At 45.0% G+C, this 20043-nt stretch overlaps 1 protein-coding gene across 1 annotated transcript; it reads left to right on the top strand.

The window, feature by feature from the left end:
• The first annotated feature begins 87 nt into the window (after positions 1 to 87).
• Positions 88 to 15467, top strand: LOC109881995 (uncharacterized). Its single transcript, XM_020474095.2, has 4 exons — positions 88 to 269; positions 915 to 1346; positions 7006 to 7108; positions 14701 to 15467. The coding sequence occupies exons 1-4, from the start codon at positions 213 to 215 to the stop codon at positions 14796 to 14798; spliced, it is 690 nt and encodes a 229-aa protein (XP_020329684.1). The 5' UTR covers positions 88 to 212; the 3' UTR covers positions 14799 to 15467.
• The last annotated feature ends 4576 nt before the right edge of the window (positions 15468 to 20043 follow it).

Raw genomic sequence — 20043 nt, 5'->3', positions numbered from 1 at the left:
TTATAGCCAAATGTTAAAGTGTCGGTCACTGTAATGTATCCACTAGTCTAGGTCTGATCCCAAAGGACGTCGTCACTTCAGGTCACTATTACATCAGAAGGGACGCTTCCTGTTGTTATTATGACATCACCTCCAGTACCGTTAGCAGAGTCAGTGGGTTTACTGTATGCAATGTTTTTAAATGTTCTGCCGAGTCACTACTGAGATTAATCATGGGAAACCGACGGAGGAAGAGAGGGCGAGAACACAGAGATTCTTACGGGATTAAGGTAGGTAACCATGGAATTATGTCAATGTCATTTATTCAACTGGAAACTCGGGAAGATAAAAACTTATATATATTAAAAAATGAGGTCAAATCATCACGCGGCATGAAACAATTGTCAAGTTCCTGCTTGACTAGATGAGCAGGCTTTGTATTGCGTTAAACAATATTTGTGTGCCACGTCATCGACTGCAGTCGGGCATCCGCTTGCTATATCGTATCGTGTGGTTAGCTGATGTTAACCTATACAGGAGTTGTCAGATGTTGAGACAGTAAAACAGTCCAGGGTTTACGTGTTCCGTCCTCATGGCTCCTCCTGGGGTGTAATTCAGCAGGGACCAAACATTGTTTTCCGTTGCAAAACGTTTCACTGAGGTTTCCACTAATGAAAACAACCCTGGGGTGTATTCATTAGTCAATTCCGTTGCAAAACGTTTGGTCTGGTGCAAAACCTTTCCAATATAAACTGTTTACTCCAAATGGAAAATGTTTTTCAATGAAAGCAACATGAGTTTCTAATAGAAACATCCGCGTAGGTCCCGCTCTGTTTCACATCGTTTGCTTCCGTTTGGTTCCTGGAGTAAACCGTATACAGTTTCTATTGCAAAACGTTTTGCAGAGGAATCTAATGAATACACCCCTGTTTCAGATCTCTGAGCTGCTGACCCAACTGGCTGTGAGAACCACACCCCCTAATGGGCCCCTCCCCCGTAACATCAGCCTCCTCCCCTCCTTCACCCTCCCCGCAGTCCGAGAAACGACCGCCACCACCCGCTCCAAGGCCCAGCTCCCAGAATGCATCACGAAACTCTCAGACACCCAGTGTCGGAAGTGGTACCACCAGAGACCAGCCACGCCCTTCTCCGCCTCTACCCCCACGCCAGCCCTTAACCCTAGACCTGCCCCCAACACCCTGGGACACACCACTGGTCTCGCCTCCACCAATAGCAGCCAACCAAGGAGCGAGAGACTCAGCCTGGTTTCCCCTGATTTGTTTTTCCTACCCTATCTTGCGGCATGGAGGACTGCGAAGAGCTGTGATTCGCTGTCATCGGTGAGGGATCTGTTCCAGAAGGGTGAGGTATGTAATGTTGAGGGGATTCTATTATTGCTCCGTGTGAAACGAGTTAGCGTTGATTTATGCCCCGAGCCTGCCCCAGGTTAAGGTGACTCAAATTGGGGTTTGCTCCTAGCAGCTAGACGAAAGGAATGTCTGTGCCTCGCATCACTGAAAAACACCTTAGCGGCAATATTATTGTTTGTCCCTCTTGAGACGTCGTAACAACAACATATCATGTACACACTTCCTTAAAATAGTTTGAATGAGTCTAAGGTAAATCAAGACATTTTTAATAAATGTTTGCTTTTGCCGAGGAGGTCTTCGTTGAGCAATTTTGCATCTAAGATGTTTGGTGTCGTATTTCTCAAATAAAAAAATGTGCACGAAAACTGGTCGTTGAATGACAACAGGTGGAGAAAAGAGAAAAAAAACCTGCCCAATACCAAAACATCATCATAATGTATGTAGTTTGACTGGGAGGCAGACACAGTGGTAGTTTGACTGGGAGGCAGACACAGTGGTAGTTTGACTGGGAGACAGACACAGTGGTAGTTTGACTGGGAGGCAGACACAGTGGTAGTTTGACTGGGAGGCAGACACAGTGGTAGTTTGACTGGGAGGCAGACACAGTGGTAGTTTGACTGGGAGGCAGACACAGTGGTAGTTTGACTGGGAGACAGTGGTAGTTTGACTGGGAGGCAGTGGTAGTTTGACTGGGAGACAGACACAGTGGTAGTTTGACTGGGAGGCAGGCACAGTGGTAGTTTGACTGGGAGACAGACAGTGGTAGTTTGACTGGGAGGCAGACACAGTGGTAGTTTGACTGGGAGGCAGGCACAGTGGTAGTTTGACTGGGAGGCAGGCACAGTGGTAGTTTGACTGGGAGGCAGTGGTAGTTTGACTGGGAGACAGACACAGTGGTAGTTTGACTGGGAGACAGGCACAGTGGTAGTTTGACTGGGAGACAGACACAGTGGTAGTTTGACTGGGAGGCAGTGGCAGTTTGACTGGGAGGCAGACACAGTGGTAGTTTGACTGGGAGGCAGACACAGTGGTAGTTTGACTGGGAGGCAGACACAGTGGTAGTTTGACTGGGAGGCAGACACAGTGGTAGTTTGAGCATGTACATCTCGGCGGGGGGTGCATGCCAGCAAAGCCACAACACTAAGAAATACATGAATTGCACTATAACGGTGACAAACGGTGCCCACAAACTGTTATGGCCTAGATGAAGCTGTCCCAACAGCAGAGTCCCAACAGCAGAGTCCCAACACCTTACCACTGTTACACCGGGTTATCAGCAGAGTCCCAACACCTTACCACTGTTACACCTGGTTATCAGCAGAGTCCCAACACCTTACCACTGTTACACCTGGTTATCAGCAGGGTCCCAGCACCTTACCACTGTTACACCTGGTTATCAGCAGGGTCCCAGCACCTTACCACTGTTACACCTGGTTATCAGCAGAGTCCTAACACCTTACCACTGTTACACCTGGTTATCAGCAGTCCCAACACCTTACCACTGTTACACCTGGTTATCAGCAGTCCCAACACCTTACCACTGTTACACCTGGTTATCAGCAGAGTCCCAACACCTTACCACTGTTACACCTGGTTATCAGCAGTGTCCCAACAGCAGAGTCCCAACACCTTACCGCTGTTACACCTGGTTATCAGCAGAGTCCCAGCACCTTACCACTGTTACACCTGGTTATCAGCAGAGTCCCAACACCTTACCACTGTTACACCTGGTTATCAGCAGTGTCCCAACAGCAGAGTCCCAACACCTTACCACTGTTACACCTGGTTATCAGCAGAGTCCCAACACATTACCACTGTTACACCTGGTTATCAGCAGTGTCCCAACAGCAGAGTCCCAACACCTTACCACTGTTACACCTGGTTATCAGCAGAGTCCCAGCACCTTACCACTGTTACACCTGGTTATCAGCAGAGTCCCAACACATTACCACTGTTACACCTGGTTATCAGCAGAGTCCTAACACCTTACCACTGTTACACCTGGTTATCAGCAGTCCCAACACCGTACCACTGTTACACCTGGCTATCAGCAGAGTCCCAACACCTTACCACTGCTACACCTGGTTATCAGCAGAGTCCCAACACCTTACCACTGTTACACCTGGTTATCAGCAGAGTCCCAACACCTTACCACTGTTACACCTGGTTATCAGCAGAGTCCCAACACCTTACCACTGTTACACCTGGCTATAAGCAGAGTCCCAACACCGTACCACTGCTACACCTGGTTATCAGCAGAGTCCCAACACCTTACCACTGTTACACCTGGTTATCAGCAGAGTCCCAACACCTCGCCACTGTTACACCTGGTTATCAGCAGTCCCAACACCTTACCACTGTTACACCTGGTTATCAGCAGAGTCCCAACACCTTACCACTGTTACACCTGGTTATCAGCAGAGTCCCAACACCTTACCACTGTTACACCTGGTTATCAACAGAGTCCCCAACAGCAGAGTCCCAACACCTTACCACTGTTACACCTGGTTATCATCAGAGTCCCAACACCTTACCACTGTTACACCTGGTTATCATCAGAGTCCCAACACCTTACCACTGTTACACCTGGTTATCATCAGAGTCCCAACACCTTACCACTGTTACACCTGGTTATCAGCAGAGTCCCAACACCTTACCACTGTTACACCTGGCTATCAGCGGAGTCCCAACACCTTACCACTGTTACACCTGGCTATCAGCGGTGGCAGCGAAACAGGTCATTCAGCCTCATTTACTGCTTTTGAAAAGAACATAGCTGATATGGCTGACTTGCTTAAACAAATGTTGTTTCTACTGACAATTGAGATGCACAAACTATGGAATAAGTGGACGACAAGCGGATAATTAATTTCGATTAAGACATTGAGCGAGCTAGGATGGACGTAGTCAATATTACTATTTGTTCATGTACAACGACAGAATTCTTAGTGTTCTCCCTGTACACCAAGTCAAAACCGTAGGATAAATAAAGGGAGCATATAAGCAAACCATGGAATCTCTTAAAATATTCGATTACATTTCTCTAAAATAGGCTATAGGCTACATGTGCACCACCAAGTCAGAACAGTAGGGTGAAATTTAAGAGGTGTAAATTGACCAAATTATTAGGGTGATGTAAATGGGCTACTAACAGCTTACTACACAACATACACTTAGTATTACTTTCTTAGCTACAGTATACATATCTCCCTGGCATATTACACCATTTATGAAGCAGCATACAAGACATTGGACTCACCTTGTTGTGCTGCTCACTGCAACAGGAAGGTGGTCCTTCGTGGTCAAATTTTCTCATCAAAGTTTGGCATTCTTTGGATTTCTGGTGCTTTCAAGACAACTGGGAACTCGGGGTGGGGGGGGGGGGACAAGGTCAAATCAGGATGTCAGTGAATTTCAGGTCATAGCTCTAGAAAAAGGCCACAGTTCCCAACTTACAATTCCGAAGTTGGATGACCGTTCAAAAAATAATAATTGCCAGTCTGAGCTCGTTTTTTCCAGAGTTCTCAGTTGTCTTGCTTTGCGATGCTTGCAGTTAGCCACTGTTTCCTTTCAAACCACTCATTGTTGAATTTGTGATTTCCAGCTTGTGTAATGTTTATGTCCAATTTCCGATGAGCACCGATACGTTTTATCTATAAATTCTCTTTATTATTTCTCTTCATATGACAAGGATTAAAAATGATTTGCCAGTAGATTGTCAACTTGATCCATGATGATGCTAGCTAAGACTTTGAAAGTATAAAAGTTGACATGATCAGTCCAATCAAAGCTACTGTAGATATAACGTGATTTGATGTCATTCTATCTGTGACCAATGACCTTGAGCTTTCTTGGATGGGCACTTCTAATGTAAGTCTATGGCAGCACCCAATTGGGCTTGAATTTTTAGAAGCTCTACCCTTAGGCATGGCAGTGACGTAGTGTCCCCATGAGTGACAGAACACTGAGCCAATCACGGCGCAACTAGAGAACATTACCAACCCCTACACTCTGTATTTTTCACTGGCTGCCTCTCCACCACAGAAAGCACTGAGCTAGGCTGAAACACCTGCATCTTGGAGCGGTCTTACTCAAGAAAGCAATACAGAGACCCTGTTTGTATGGAGGCTTTATTAACTAAATACATTTATTTATTTATTTTACATTGTTTGCAAACTGATGTGAGAAGTATTAATGCCAAAATAACATGCAAAACAGGCAACGCCCCCCACAAAACAGGCAACGCCCCCCACAAAACAGGCAACGCCCCCCACAAAAATGTATTTTATTTTTATTTTGCGAACAATGTGGGGCTCACAACTGAATGACAGGTCGCCAATGAGCATGTGACAGGCTTCAGCGTTGATTAAGGCCCCAGGCCTTCCACTGGTTAGTGTTGATTAAGGCCCCAGGCCTTCTGCTGGTTAGTGTTGATTAGCCTTCCACTGGTTAGTGTTGATTAAGGCCCCAGGCCTTCTGCTGGTTAGTGTTGATTAAGGCCCCAGGCCTTCCGCTGGTTAGTGTTGATTAAGGCCCCAGGCCTTCCGCTGGTTAGTGTTGATTAAGGCCCCAGGCCTTCTGCTGGTTAGTGTTGATTAAGGCCCCAGGCCTTCCGCTGGTTAGTGTTGATTAAGGCCCCAGGCCTTCCGCTGGTTAGTGTTGATTAAGGCCCCAGGCCTTCCGCTGGTTAGTGTTGATTAAGGCCCCAGGCCTTCTGCTGGTTAGTGTTGATTAAGGCCCCAGGCCTTCCACTGGTTAGTGTTGATTAAGGCCCCAGGCCTTCTGCTGGTTAGTGTTGATTAAGGCCCCAGGCCTTCCACTGGTTAGTGTTGATTAAGGCCCCAGGCCTTCCGCTGGTTAGTGTTGATTAAGGCCCCAGGCCTTCCGCTGGTTAGTGTTGATTAAGGCCCCGGGCCTTTCCCGGGTTAGTGTTGATTAAGGCCCCGGGCCTTTCCCGGGTTAGTGTTGATTAAGGCCCCGGGCCTTTCCCGGGTTAGTGTTGATTAAGGCCCCGGGCCTTTCCTGCGTGGAGCCAGGTGCCCCGTTTTGGCTGATGGCGAATTCGGCTCAATACAAAAGTGATGTGGGTCCCGTGGAGTAATGAGTAGGATTTTTTTTTGTGATTGCTGTTGATTAAAAAAAGGCTTTGATCTGACTTCCCAATGAAAACTATTTTGAAAATGGTAACATTTTATGGAAGATGTTTCTGGACGGTGCACCATGCTACCTTGTTGACAACCTGACCGAGATCACTGTTCTATTTGAGAAGCAGATCACTGTTCTATTTGAGAAGCAGATCACTGTTCTATTTGAGAAGCAGATTACTGTTCTATTTGAGAAGGAGATTACTGTTCTATTTGAGAAGCAGATTACTGTTCTATTTGAGAAGCAGATTACTATTCTATTTGAGAAGCAGATTACTGTTCTATTTGAGAAGCAGATTACTGTTCTATTTGAGAAGCAGATTACTGTTCTATTTGAGAAGCAGATCACTGTTCTATTTGAGAAGCAGATTACTGTTCTATGCTCCTCCTTCACTGCTTTTTCCAGATCAAGTCATGGGCTAAAACCTGGTACCCTTAACTCCCTCGCTGTCTCCGGTAGAACCAACCATCAACTTTTTAAATTCTCAAATAAATCCAATCAATCAATTCAGGTGTGTCCAGACATCCTGGGGTTGAAGGAGTGGTCGAACCAGAGACCTGCAGCCTGGATCAAGGATACAGCAGTTGCAGCACAACACATGGCGATAGAACCTGGTAAGCCCAACATGGTACCAAGTGTTTTCAAGTGGGGTGAAAATGTTGCTGTTTTGAAAGTGTATTTCCTGCAATTTTACACACAATACACCACCGCATACGGTATCTAAATGACATGTTCACAGTTCCAGAAGGTGCAGTTTGATTTGTTTTAATATCCTTTTGTTTAAAATGCTTGCATGTGTTACTTGATGTGGAATAGAGTTCCATGTAGTCATGTCTCTATGTAGTACTGTGGAATAGAGTTCCATGTAGTCATGGCTCTATGTAGTACTGTGGAATAGAGTTCCATGTAGTCATGGCTCTATGTAGTACTGTGGAATAGAGTTCCATGTAGTCATGGCTCTATGTAGTACTGTGGAATAGAGTTCCATGTAGTCATGGCTCTATGTAGTACTGTGGAATAGAGTTCCATGTAGTCATGTCTCTATGTAGTACTGTGGAATAGAGTTCTATGTAGTCATGTATCTATGTAGTACTGTGGAATAGAGTTCCATGTAGTCATGGCTCTATGTAGTACTGTGGAATAGAGTTCCATGTAGTCATGGCTCTATGTAGTACTGTGGAATAGAGTTCCATGTAGTCATGGCTCTATGTAGTACTGTGGAATAGAGTTCCATGTAGTCATGGCACTATGTAGTACTGTGGAATAGAGTTCCATGTAGTCATGTCTCTATGTAGTACTGTGGAATAGAGTTCCATGTAGTCATGGCTCTATGTAGTACTGTGGAATAGAGTTCCATGTAGTCATGGTTCTATGTAGTACTGTGGAATAGAGTTCCATGTGGTCATGGCTCTATGTAGTACTGTGGAATAGAGTTCCATGTAGTCATGGCTCTATGTAGTACTGTGGGATAGAGTTCCATGTAGTCATGGCTCTATGTAGTACTGTGGAATAGAGTTCCATGTAGTCATGGCTCTATGTAGTACTGTGGAATAGAGTTCCATGTGGTCATGGCTCTATGTAGTACTGTGGAATAGAGTTCCATGTAGTCATGGCACTATGTAGTACTGTGGAATAGAGTTCCATGTAGTCATGGCTCTATGTAGTACTGTGGAATAGAGTTCCATGTAGTCATGGTTCTATGTAGTACTGTGGAATAGAGTTCCATGTGGTCATGGCTCTATGTAGTACTGTGGAATAGAGTTCCATGTAGTCATGGCTCTATGTAGTACTGTGGAATAGAGTTCCATGTAGTCATGGCTCTATGTAGTACTGTGGAATAGACTTCCATGTAGTCATGGCTCTATGTAGTACTGTGGAATAGAGTTCCATGTAGTCATGTCTCTATGTAGTACTGTGGAATAGAGTTCTATGTAGTCATGTATCTATGTAGTACTGTGGAATAGAGTTCCATGTAGTCATGGCTCTATGTAGTACTGTGGAATAGAGTTCCATGTAGTCATGGCTCTATGTAGTACTGTGGAATAGAGTTCCATGTAGTCATGGCTCTATGTAGTACTGTGGAATAGAGTTCCATGTAGTCATGGCTCTATGTAGTACTGTGGAATAGAGTTCCATGTGGTCATGGCTCTATGTAGTACTGTGGAATAGAGTTCCATGTAGTCATGGCACTATGTAGTACTGTGGAATAGAGTTCCATGTAGTCATGGCTCTATGTAGTACTGTGGAATAGAGTTCCATGTAGTCATGGCTCTATGTAGTACTGTGGAATAGAGTTCCATGTAGTCATGGCTCTATGTAGTACTGTGGAATAGAGTTCCATGTAGTCATGGCTCTATGTAGTACTGTGGAATAGAGTTCCATGTAGTCATGGCTCTATGTAGTACTGTGGAATAGAGTTCCATGTAGTCATGGCTCTATGTAGTACTGTGGAATAGAGTTCCATGTAGTCATGGCTCTATGTAGTACTGTGGAATAGAGTTCCATGTAGTCATGGCTCTATGTAGTACTGTGGAATAGAGTTCCATGTGGTCATGGCTCTATGTAGTACTGTGGAATAGAGTTCCATGTAGTCATGGCACTATGTAGTACTGTGGAATAGAGTTCCATGTAGTCATGGCTCTATGTAGTACTGTGGAATAGAGTTCCATGTAGTCATGGTTCTATGTAGTACTGTGGAATAGAGTTCCATGTGGTCATGGCTCTATGTAGTACTGTGGAATAGAGTTCCATGTAGTCATGGCTCTATGTAGTACTGTGGAATAGAGTTCCATGTAGTCATGGCTCTATGTAGTACTGTGGAATAGACTTCCATGTAGTCATGGCTCTATGTAGTACTGTGGAATAGAGTTCCATGTAGTCATGTCTCTATGTAGTACTGTGGAATAGAGTTCTATGTAGTCATGTATCTATGTAGTACTGTGGAATAGAGTTCCATGTAGTCATGGCTCTATGTAGTACTGTGGAATAGAGTTCCATGTAGTCATGGCTCTATGTAGTACTGTGGAATAGAGTTCCATGTAGTCATGGCTCTATGTAGTACTGTGGAATAGAGTTCCATGTAGTCATGGCTCTATGTAGTACTGTGGAATAGAGTTCCATGTGGTCATGGCTCTATGTAGTACTGTGGAATAGAGTTCCATGTAGTCATGGCACTATGTAGTACTGTGGAATAGAGTTCCATGTAGTCATGGCTCTATGTAGTACTGTGGAATAGAGTTCCATGTAGTCATGGCTGTATGTAGTACTGTGGAATAGAGTTCCATGTAGTCATGTCTCTATGTAGTACTGTGGAATAGAGTTCCATGTAGTCATGGCTCTATGTAGTACTGTGGAATAGAGTTCCATGTAGTCATGTATCTATGTAGTACTGTGGAATAGAGTTCCATGTATCTATGTAGTACTGTGGAATAGAGTTCCATGTAGTCATGTATCTATGTAGTACTGTGGAATAGAGTTCCATGTAGTCATGTCTCTATGTAGTACTGTGGAATAGAGTTCCATGTAGTCATGGCTCTATGTAGTACTGTGGAATAGAGTTCCATGTAGTCATGTATCTATGTAGTACTGTGGAATAGAGTTCCATGTAGTCATGGCTCTATGTAGTACTGTGGAATAGAGTTCCATGTAGTCATGGCTCTATGTAGTCATGGCTCTATGTAGTACTGTGGAATAGAGTTCCATGTGGTCATGGCTCTATGTAGTACTGTGGAATAGAGTTCCATGTAGTCATGTCTCTATGTAGTACTGTGGAATAGAGTTCCATGTAGTCATGTCTCTATGTAGTACTGTGTTTCCCAGAGTCTGTTCTGGATTTGGGGACTGTGAAGACTGTGAAGAGACCTCTTCTGGCATGTCTTGTGGGATATGCATGGGTGTCTAAGCTGTGTACTAGTCGTTTGAACAGACACCTCGGTGCATTCAACATGTCAATACCTCTAAGACATGGGTCTATGCATTTATGTAAACAGGTAGAGTATCTCATGATAAGATGTAGATCACACTATCTACCTAAAGAGATTTCATCTGTATGCTGGAACTAAATGAGCTGTGTAGGGCCATAAGCAAACAGGAAAACGCTCCTAGTGGCTGGAGACTTTAATGCAGGGAAACTTAAATCAGTTTTACCAAATTTCTATCAGCATGTTAAATGTGCAACCAAAGGTAAAAAAAAAAAAATTAAATTCAAGACCACTTTTACTTCACACACAGATGTGTACAAAGCTCTCCCTCTCCCTGAATTTGGTAAATCTGACCAAATCAAATGTATTTATATAGCCCTTCGTACATCAGCTGATATTTCAAAGTGCTGTACAGAAACCCAGCCTAAAACCCCAAACAGCCAGCAATGCAGGTGTAGAAGCACGGTGGCTAGGAAAAACTCCCTAGAAAGGCAGGAACCTAGGAAGAAACCTAAAGAGGAACCAGGCTCTGAGGCGTGGCCAGTCCTCTTCTGGCTGTTCCGGGTGGAGATTATAACAGAACATGGCCAAGATGTTCAAATGTTCATAAATGACCAGCAGGGTCAAATAATAATAATTATTGTGCAACAGGTAAATGTCAGGAGTAAATGTCAGTTGGATTTTCATAGCCAATCAGTAAGAGTATCTCTACCGCTCCTGCTGTCTCTGAAAACAGCAGATCTGGGACAGGTAGCACGTCCGGTGAACAGGTCAGGGTTTCATAGCCGCAGGCAGAACAGTTGAAACTGGAGCAGCAGCACGGCCAGGTGGACTGGGGACAGCAAGGAGTCATCATGCCAGGTAGTCCTGAGGCATGGTCCTAGGGCTCAGGTCCTCAGAGAGAGAGAAATAAAGAATTAGAGAGAGCATACTTAAATTGACACAGGACACCGGATAAGACAGGAGAAGTACTCCAGATATAACAGACTAGCCCCCCGACACATAAACTACTGCAACATAAATACTGGAGGCTGAGACAGGAGGGGTCAGGAGACACTGTGGCCCCATCCGATGATACCCCTGGACAGGAACAAACAGGCAGGATATAACCCCACCCACTTGGCCAAAGCACAGCCCCCACACCACTAGATGGATAACTTCAACCACCAACTTACCATCCTGAGACAAGTATAGCCCACAAAGATCTCCGCCACGGCACAACCCAAGGTGGGGTGCCAACCCAGACAGGAAGATCACGTCAGTGACTCAACCCACTCAAGTGACACACCACTCCTAGGGACGGTATGGAAGAGCACCAGTAAGCCAGTGACTCAGCCCCTGTAATAGGGTTAGAGGCAGAGAATCCCAGTGGAGAGGAACCGGCCAGGCAGAGACAGCAAGGGTGGTTCGTTGCTCCAGAGCCTTTCCGTTCACCTTCACACTCCTGGGCCAGACTACACTCCATCATATGACCTATGACCTTTAAATACTTAAAGGTTGAGACCGAGTCTGCGTCTCTCACATGGGTAGGCAGACCATACCATAAAATTGGAGCTCTTTCGGAGAAAGCCCTGCCTCCAGTTGTTTGCTTAGTAATTCTAGGGACAGTAAGGAGGCCTGCGTCTTGTGACCGTAGCGTACGTGTAGGTATGTACGGCAGGACCAAATCGGAAATATAGGGAGGAGCAAGCTCATGTAATGCTTTGTAGGTTAGCAGTAAAACCTTGAGATCAGCCCTTTCCTTAAAAGGAAGCCAGTGTAGGGAGGCTAGCACTGGATTAATATGATCAATTTGTTTGGTTCTAGTCAGGGTTTTAGCAGCCGTATTTAGCACTAACTGAAGTTTATTTAGTGCTTTTTCCGGGTAGCAGGAAAGTAGAGCATTGCGGTAGTCTAACCTAGAACTAACAAAAGCATGGATTCATTTTTCTGCATCATTTATGGACAGAAAGCTTCTGATTTTTGCAATGTTATGCAGATGGGGAAAAAGCTGTCCTTGAAACAGTCTTGATATGTTCGTCAAAAGAGAGATCAGGGTCGAAAGTAACGCCGAGGTCCTTCACAGTTTTATTTGAGACGACTGTATAACCATCAAGATTAATTGTTAGATTCAACAGAAGATCTCTTTGTTTCTTGGGACCTAGAACAAGTATCTCTGTTTTGTCCGAGTTTAAAAATAGAACGTTTGCAGCCATCCACTTCCTTATGTCTGAAACACACGCATCTAGCGAGGGCAATTTGGAACTTCACCATGTTTTAGATCTAACTACAGACGGGTTGGTTGTTTAGCAACTAGCAACACAACCTATAGACGGGTCGGTTCTTTAGCAACACAAACTATAGACGGGTCGGTTGTTTAGCAACACAACCTACAGACGGGTCGGTTGTTTAAAACCTCTTGGAACTACCCATCCCGGATCCGGGAGAATTGTCATCAACTACACTAATTAGCAACGGTCAAAAAATATTACTAGAAAATATTCATATTCATAACATCACAGCTTAGCCTTTTGTTAAATCACCTTGTCATCTCAGATTTTGAAATTATGCTTTACAGCCAAAGCAAGACAAGCGTTTGTAAGTTTATCAATAGCCTAGCATAGCATTATGTCCAGCTAGCAGCAGGAAGCTTGGTCACGAAAATCAGAAAAGCAAATCAAATTAACCGTTTACCTTTGATGATCTTTGGATATTTTCACTCACGAGACTCCCAGTTAGAATGTTCCTTTTGTTCCATAAAGATTATTTTTATACCCAAAATACCTCCGTTTGTTTGTCACGTTATGTTCAGAAATCCACCGGTAATAGCGGTCACGACAACGCCGAAAAAAATTACAAATTATATCCATAATATCGACAGAAACATGGCAAACGTTTTTTACAATCAATCCTCAAGGTGTTTTTCAAATATCTATTCGATAATATATCAACCGGGACAATTAGCTTTTCAGTAGGAGCGAGAGGAAAAATGACTACCTCTGTCTTTTACGCAAGAATCACTCTGAGAGCCCTCAGCTTGCCACTTACGCAATGTAGTCGTTTACTCTCATTCTTCAACATAAAGGCGTGAAACTACGTCACAATGCTGTAGACACCTTAGGGAATACTTAGAAAAAGGAATCTGGTTGATATCCCTTTCAGTGGCCAGTAGGGATACAACGGTTTCAAAACATGAGTCACTTCCCGATTGGATTTTTCTTAGGCTTTCGCCTGCAATGTCAGTTCTGTTACACTCACAGACAATATTTTGACAGTTTTGGAAACTTTAGAGTGTTTTCTAACTTAAGCTGTTAATTATATAAAATTATATATATATATATATATATATATATGTATTATATCAGGTGAAACCTGAGGAAAATCAAACCAGGAAGTGCTGTTTTTCCTGAAAGCTCTCTGTTCCATTGGATGCCTTGCCTCCATTTAAAGGGATATCAACCAGACATAGTTTTAGGCTTTTATTTTGAAAAATGAGCTAGAAAGGTAACATCACGTCAGTGGATAGCTGGGTGTTCGCAGAGTTTTGCTTGCGCAACAGAGTGGGGCAGCCATTGTCTCTCCCTCTCCTATTGAAAAAGCGACAGTCCCGGTTGATATATTATCGATGATATATTTAAAAAACAATTGGATTGATTATAAAAAAACGTTTGACATGTTTCTGTGGGCATTACGGATACTACTTGGAATTTTCGTCTGCGATGTCGTGACCGCTCGAGCCTGTGGATTTCTGAACATAACGCGCCAAACAAATGGAGGTATTTTGGATATAAAAATCATCTTTATGGAACAAAAGGAACATTTATTGTGTAACTGGGAGTCTCGTGAGCGCAAACATCCGAAGATCATCAAAGGTAAGCGATTTAATCTATTGCTTTTCTGACTTTTGTGACCTATCTACTTGGCTGCTAGTGTTTGTAATATTTGGTTTGCTGAGAGAGATGTTCTTACATAAACGCTTGTTATGCTTTCGCCGAAAAGCTGTATTTAAATCTGAAACGCCAGGTGGATTAACAACAAGCTAAACTGTGTTTTGCTAGATTGCACTTGTGATTTCATGAAAATTAAATATTTTTAGTAATTTAATTTGAATTTGGCACGCTGCAATTCAGAGGATGTTGATGAAAATGATCCCGCTAAAGGGATGGGTGCGTCAAGAAGTGAATCCGTGTTGAATTCAGTCTGTAACACAGCAAAATGTGGAATAAGTCAAGGGGTGTGAAATACATTCTGAAGACACTGTATGAATGTCAATCAACCAACCAACCAATCAATGTACTGTGTTCCAGGTGTGAATAGCGTGCATTACTTTGAGGACCTGAGGGACCTGCAGAGGAAGTTGTTCAGGGGGATCCTGTGGATGTCCAGCAGGGGTCGCGACCTTTGAGCTGGGTGAACATGACAACCTCTCCAGGACTTTATACACCATCAGCCTCAAACGCACCTCCCACAACACCTCCCTCCTCTGCTCCCCCACCATCACGCCTCACTCCTTTGCTCCCCCCACACCCCCCTCCTATGCTCCCCCCCACAACCCTACCTGAAAGACATTTAATAAAAATATTATGTAAATGTCCTTAAGCGTAAATATACATTATCTGTTTTAAATAGAACATTTTCTGATTTAAATATAACATTTTCTGATTTAAATATAACATTATCTGATTTAAATATACATTATCTGATGAAAGGGGCAAGACAGGGATGTCCTCTCTCCCCTCTTCTGTTTGCACTGGTACTTGAACCACATGCAGAAATAATTAGACAGGACCCACATGCAACAGGTATTGGGGGAGTGTTAGAACATAACGAACAAAATTACAGTTAACAAAAATGGCTGCTTAAACCAGTATAAACTCATGTATAGAATGTATTATACCAGAGACCAAATTCACAACATCTACAGCACAACGGCTGTCAGCACACAATGTCTCAAGTGTAAGCATTATTTTCACTCTGTTGTTTTAGGTTAGTATTGTGGAGTAACTACAATGTCATTGATCCATCCACAGTTTTCTCCTATCACAGCCAATAAACTCTGTAACTATTTTAAAGTCACCATTGGCCTCATGGTAAACTCGCTGAGTGGTTTCCTTAGGAAGGATGCCTTTATCTTTGTAGTGACTGGGTGTATTGATACACCATTGTCATGACGTTGGCCTGTGGGTAAGGTTTACCCTCGACCTGCATGGCAAGCGGTACCGGAGTGCCAAGTCTAGGACAAAAAGGCTTCTCGACAGTTTTTACCCCCAAGCCATAAGACTCCGGACTATTTGTATTGTGTGCCCCCCCAACCCCTCTTTTACGCTGCTGCTACTCTCGGCTCATCTTATACAGTGGGGCAAAAAAAGTATTTAGTCAGCCACCAATTGTGCAAGTTCTCCCACTTAAAAAGATGAGAGAGGCCTGTCATTTTCATCATAGGTACACTTCAACTATGACAGACAAAATGAGAAAAAAAATCCTGAAAATCACATTGTAGGATTTTTTATGAATTTATTGTCATATATGCATAGTCACTTTAACCATACCCACATGTACTACCTCAATAAGCCTGACTAACAGGTGTCTGTATGTAGCTTTGCTACTCTTTTTTCAAATGTATTTTTACTGTTGTTTTATTTCTTTACTTAACTACACACACACCCACACACACACACACACACACACACGCACACACACACACATATACCTTTTTTCCCCACACCATTGGTTAGAGCCTGTAAGTAAGCATTTCACTGTAAGGTCTACCTGTTGTATTCGGCGCACGTGACAAATAAACTTTGATTTGATTTGACCCTTTACCATTTTTATTTGGATTTCATGTAGTGGACATACACAAAATAGTGAAATGAAAAAAATTACTTGTTTCAATTGTTTTTAATATATCACAAACGGAAAAGTACAAAGGAAATATCCAGGAGGTAAGCCTAAAGCAACAAAGGCTTCATCCTCAACCACCAGCAGCACCAGAAGAACCAGGCAAGCACCTGGTTATCTTAAGGATTATGTGGTCGAGTTTCTGACATCAAAGGGCAAGCCCACAAGAGCTCAAAGTGGTGATGGATCAACTGTACGTTTCAGCCATCAACCATCCCCTCTGAGCCAAGGACCGGAAACTGCTTTGGAGCAGGAAAGTGGTCTACAGGAAGAACCCATAGAGGTGACTCCCACAGCACAGGTCGACCAGCTTCCTTCCTGAGGCAGGCTCCGCTCACCCCTTAACTAATGGGAAATCGTTGAAGCACTCTAGACGGAGTGGGAGTTTGACCAGTGGATACCCCTTTGGAAGTGGCCATGGCACCCGCCATTCACTAGCCCTGTCCTACAAGAGAGGATGAAATTATTAGCTTTGGAGGAAGTTGAGCGTCAGATTGAGGAGGAACGACAGGCTGACGAACGATGTCACCAATTGGATGTGCAGGCCCGTAGAGCTCTACAGGAACCGGAATTCATTGCCAAGGACCTGGCAGCGACGGCACCGTCAATCATCCTTCCTGGAGAGGAACGAACAGAGAGTTGACCTGACCACTCCTCCACATGGACCTGACCTATCTGCCTTTCTTTCCCAATCTGCCCCTCTGGTAGAGCATGGCACACAGTCCCGGGAGGCTCTGGGGTCAACAGCCAACACGGAGCACGGGGGACAGGCCGCTCCACCAACGCCCTCTATGCCAGTGACACAAGTTAGCATTCCTCCATCTGGACAAAGCATCACTCCTTCGCCTTTCCGCCAATTACCAACCATATTACTGGAGTCAATCGTTCCTCTCCTCCAGGGCCAGGCCAGTCCTCAAACATCAGGTGGGAGGGCTCTCACCCAATTCCGGCTGCACCAATGGAGGGTCTGGGACAGTAGGGGACCACCGGCCCAATGAGGCCACAGCGAGCACATCAGCAGTCCCGGGTTTGTCCTTCACGCAACCAGAAGAGGGAGCGAACATTATGAAATTTCTAGTAGCCTCAGCCTATGGAATTCCCAGACCCAAACTGCCATACTTTGAGAGCGGAAAGGAGAGTGAATTTGTCCTTTTGGAAATGCCATTGGAGAGTCTACTGGGTATTCACAGTCATCTGTCAGAGCGCTACAAATACCAAGTACTGATGGATCATTTGCGGTTTCCCAGTGCATACAGGCTGGCCCAATCCTTTATGCACTCCGCAACACCATACACTGTCGCTCTCTAGGCCCTGAAGGCGAGATATGGTGAGCCACGCCAGCTAGTCCAGAATGAACTAAACAACATCCTGAACACGTCTCCAATTAAAATGGGAGACCATGCTGCCTTCCAAGAGTTCTCCCTGGCTCCAAGGGTCATGTTGAAGGTGGTCAAGGTCACTCTGCAAAGTGAAGGGAGAAGCATTGATACATTCGCCGTTCTAGATGATGGGTCAGAAAGAACAATCATTCTCACGGCGGCCACCCGTCAGCTTAACCTGGAGGGTACCCCCGAGACCCTTAATCTCAGAACGGTGCAACAAGATGTTATCCAAATGAAAGGCTCTGCCGTGACCTTTAGCATTTCACCTTCAGGAAACAGGGACGTGGCCTATAACATCACCAATGCTTTCACGGCAGATGGCTTGAATCTCGCAGAGCACTCCTGCCCGGTAAGTGTTCTACAGAAACAATATCCTCATCTACAAAGATAGCCTCTTCCTAACCTGGCCAGAGTAGCGCCACTTATCCTGATTGGGTAAGACCACCCACATCTCGTCACCCCGACGGAGCCTATACGAGCTGGACCAGAAGGAGGGCCCATTGCTGTCCATACATCCTTGGGTTGGGCTGTGCAAGGTCCAGCCCATCTACTTCTCTCCACCCAAGCTGTACAGTCACAGCAAGTCCTCTTCACCAGAATCAATCCAGATCCATTCCCCTGTGCAGCCACTGACCTCCTTCGGAATGTTGAGATGCTCTGGAAGATGGACACCTTCTCCAACCGGAAGCTACAGGAGGTCATTCGCTCGAAACTTGACTCCTATGCATTAGACCTCCTGGAGAAGAGCACCACCACCACTGAAATGGATGGCGTTCGCAGGTATGCAACCCCACTGCTACGGGTGCCCAACCATCCTCCTCTGGCAACCACGACACGGGCTGTACTCCCACTACTGTGTGGAACGGAGCGACGCCTGGTGAAGAATCCTGAGCTTGCAGAAGTTCATAACCGAGAGATTCATAACCTTGTGAAGGCAGGCTACGTCACTGAGGTGACAGCTCATGAAGAGGGAAACGCACTCTGTGAATCCTGGTATCTCCCTCACCATGTTATTCAGCAACATGGTGGGAAGTATAGACTTGTCTTCAACTGTTCATTCCAAGCTGCTGGTCAAAGCCTGAATGACTGTCTACTCCCCGGACCAACCTTAGGTCCTTCCTTGCTCGTTGTCCTTCTCCGGTTCCGGCAGCACTCTACAGCCATCAGTGGAGACATCAAAGCCATGTTTCATTAGATTAGTTTACTGCCTTCCGACACCACACTGCTCCGGTTCATATGGCGAGATATGGAACGAGATGCAGAGCCCACCATCTATGAATGGCAAGAACTCCCATTTGGCACCACCTGCAGTCCTTGCTGTGCCATATACGCTCTGCAGAGATACGCACGGGAGCATCCAGACAGTGACCCAGAGGTATGGGATTCAGTGGAAAATGCCTTCTGTGTGGATAACTGCTTACAGAGCATCCCATCCACGGCTGAAGCGAAAGAAAATCAAATCAAATCAAATGTATTTATATAGCCCTTCGTACATCAGCTGATATCTCAAAGTGCTGTACAGAAACCCAGCCTAAAACCCCAAACAGCAAGCAATGCAGGTGTAGAAGCACGGTGGCTAGGAAAAACTCCCTAGAAAGGCCAAAACCTAGGAAGAAACCTAGAGAGGAACCAGGCTATGTGGGGTGGCCAGTCCTCTTCTGGCTGTGCCGGGTGGAGATTATAACAGAACATGGCCAAGATGTTCAAATGTTCATAAATGACCAGCATGGTCGAATAATAATAAGGCAGAACAGTTGAAACTGGAGCAGCAGCACGGTCAGGTGGACTGAGGACAGCAAGGAGTCATCATGTCAGGTAGTCCTGGGGCATGGTTCTAGGGCTCAGGTCCTCTGAGAGAGAGAAAGAAAGAGAGAATTAGAGAGAGCATATGTGGGGTGGTCAGTCCTCTTCTGGCTGTGCCGGGTGGAGATTATAACAGAACATGGCCAAGATGTTCAAATGTTCATAAATGACCAGCATGGTCGAATAATAATAAGGCAGAACAGTTGAAACTGGAGCAGCAGCACGGCCAGGTGGACTGGGGACAGCAAGGAGTCATCATGTCAGGTAGTCCTGGGGCATGGTCCTAGGGCTCAGGTCCTCCGAGAGAGAGAAGGAGAGAATTAGAGAACGCACACTTAGATTCACACAGGACACCGGATAGGACAGGAGAAGTACTCCAGATATAACACACTGACCCTAGCCCCCCGACACATAAACTACTGCAGCATAAATACTGGAGGCTGAGACAGGAAGCACTCCTTCATAGAGTACGTACAGTGGGCGAGTAACAGAGCAGAGGTTATCCACCACCTCCCGCCACCAGCCAGGTCCAGTAGAACCAGTGAACTATGGCTATCGCAGTCTGGC

This window comes from Oncorhynchus kisutch, linkage group LG8 (assembly GCF_002021735.2).
Source record: "Oncorhynchus kisutch isolate 150728-3 linkage group LG8, Okis_V2, whole genome shotgun sequence".
Classification (NCBI taxonomy): Eukaryota; Metazoa; Chordata; class Actinopteri; order Salmoniformes; family Salmonidae; genus Oncorhynchus; species Oncorhynchus kisutch.
The sequence above is the reverse complement of the archived record's forward strand: the minus strand, read 5'-3'. Positions and strand labels throughout refer to the sequence as shown.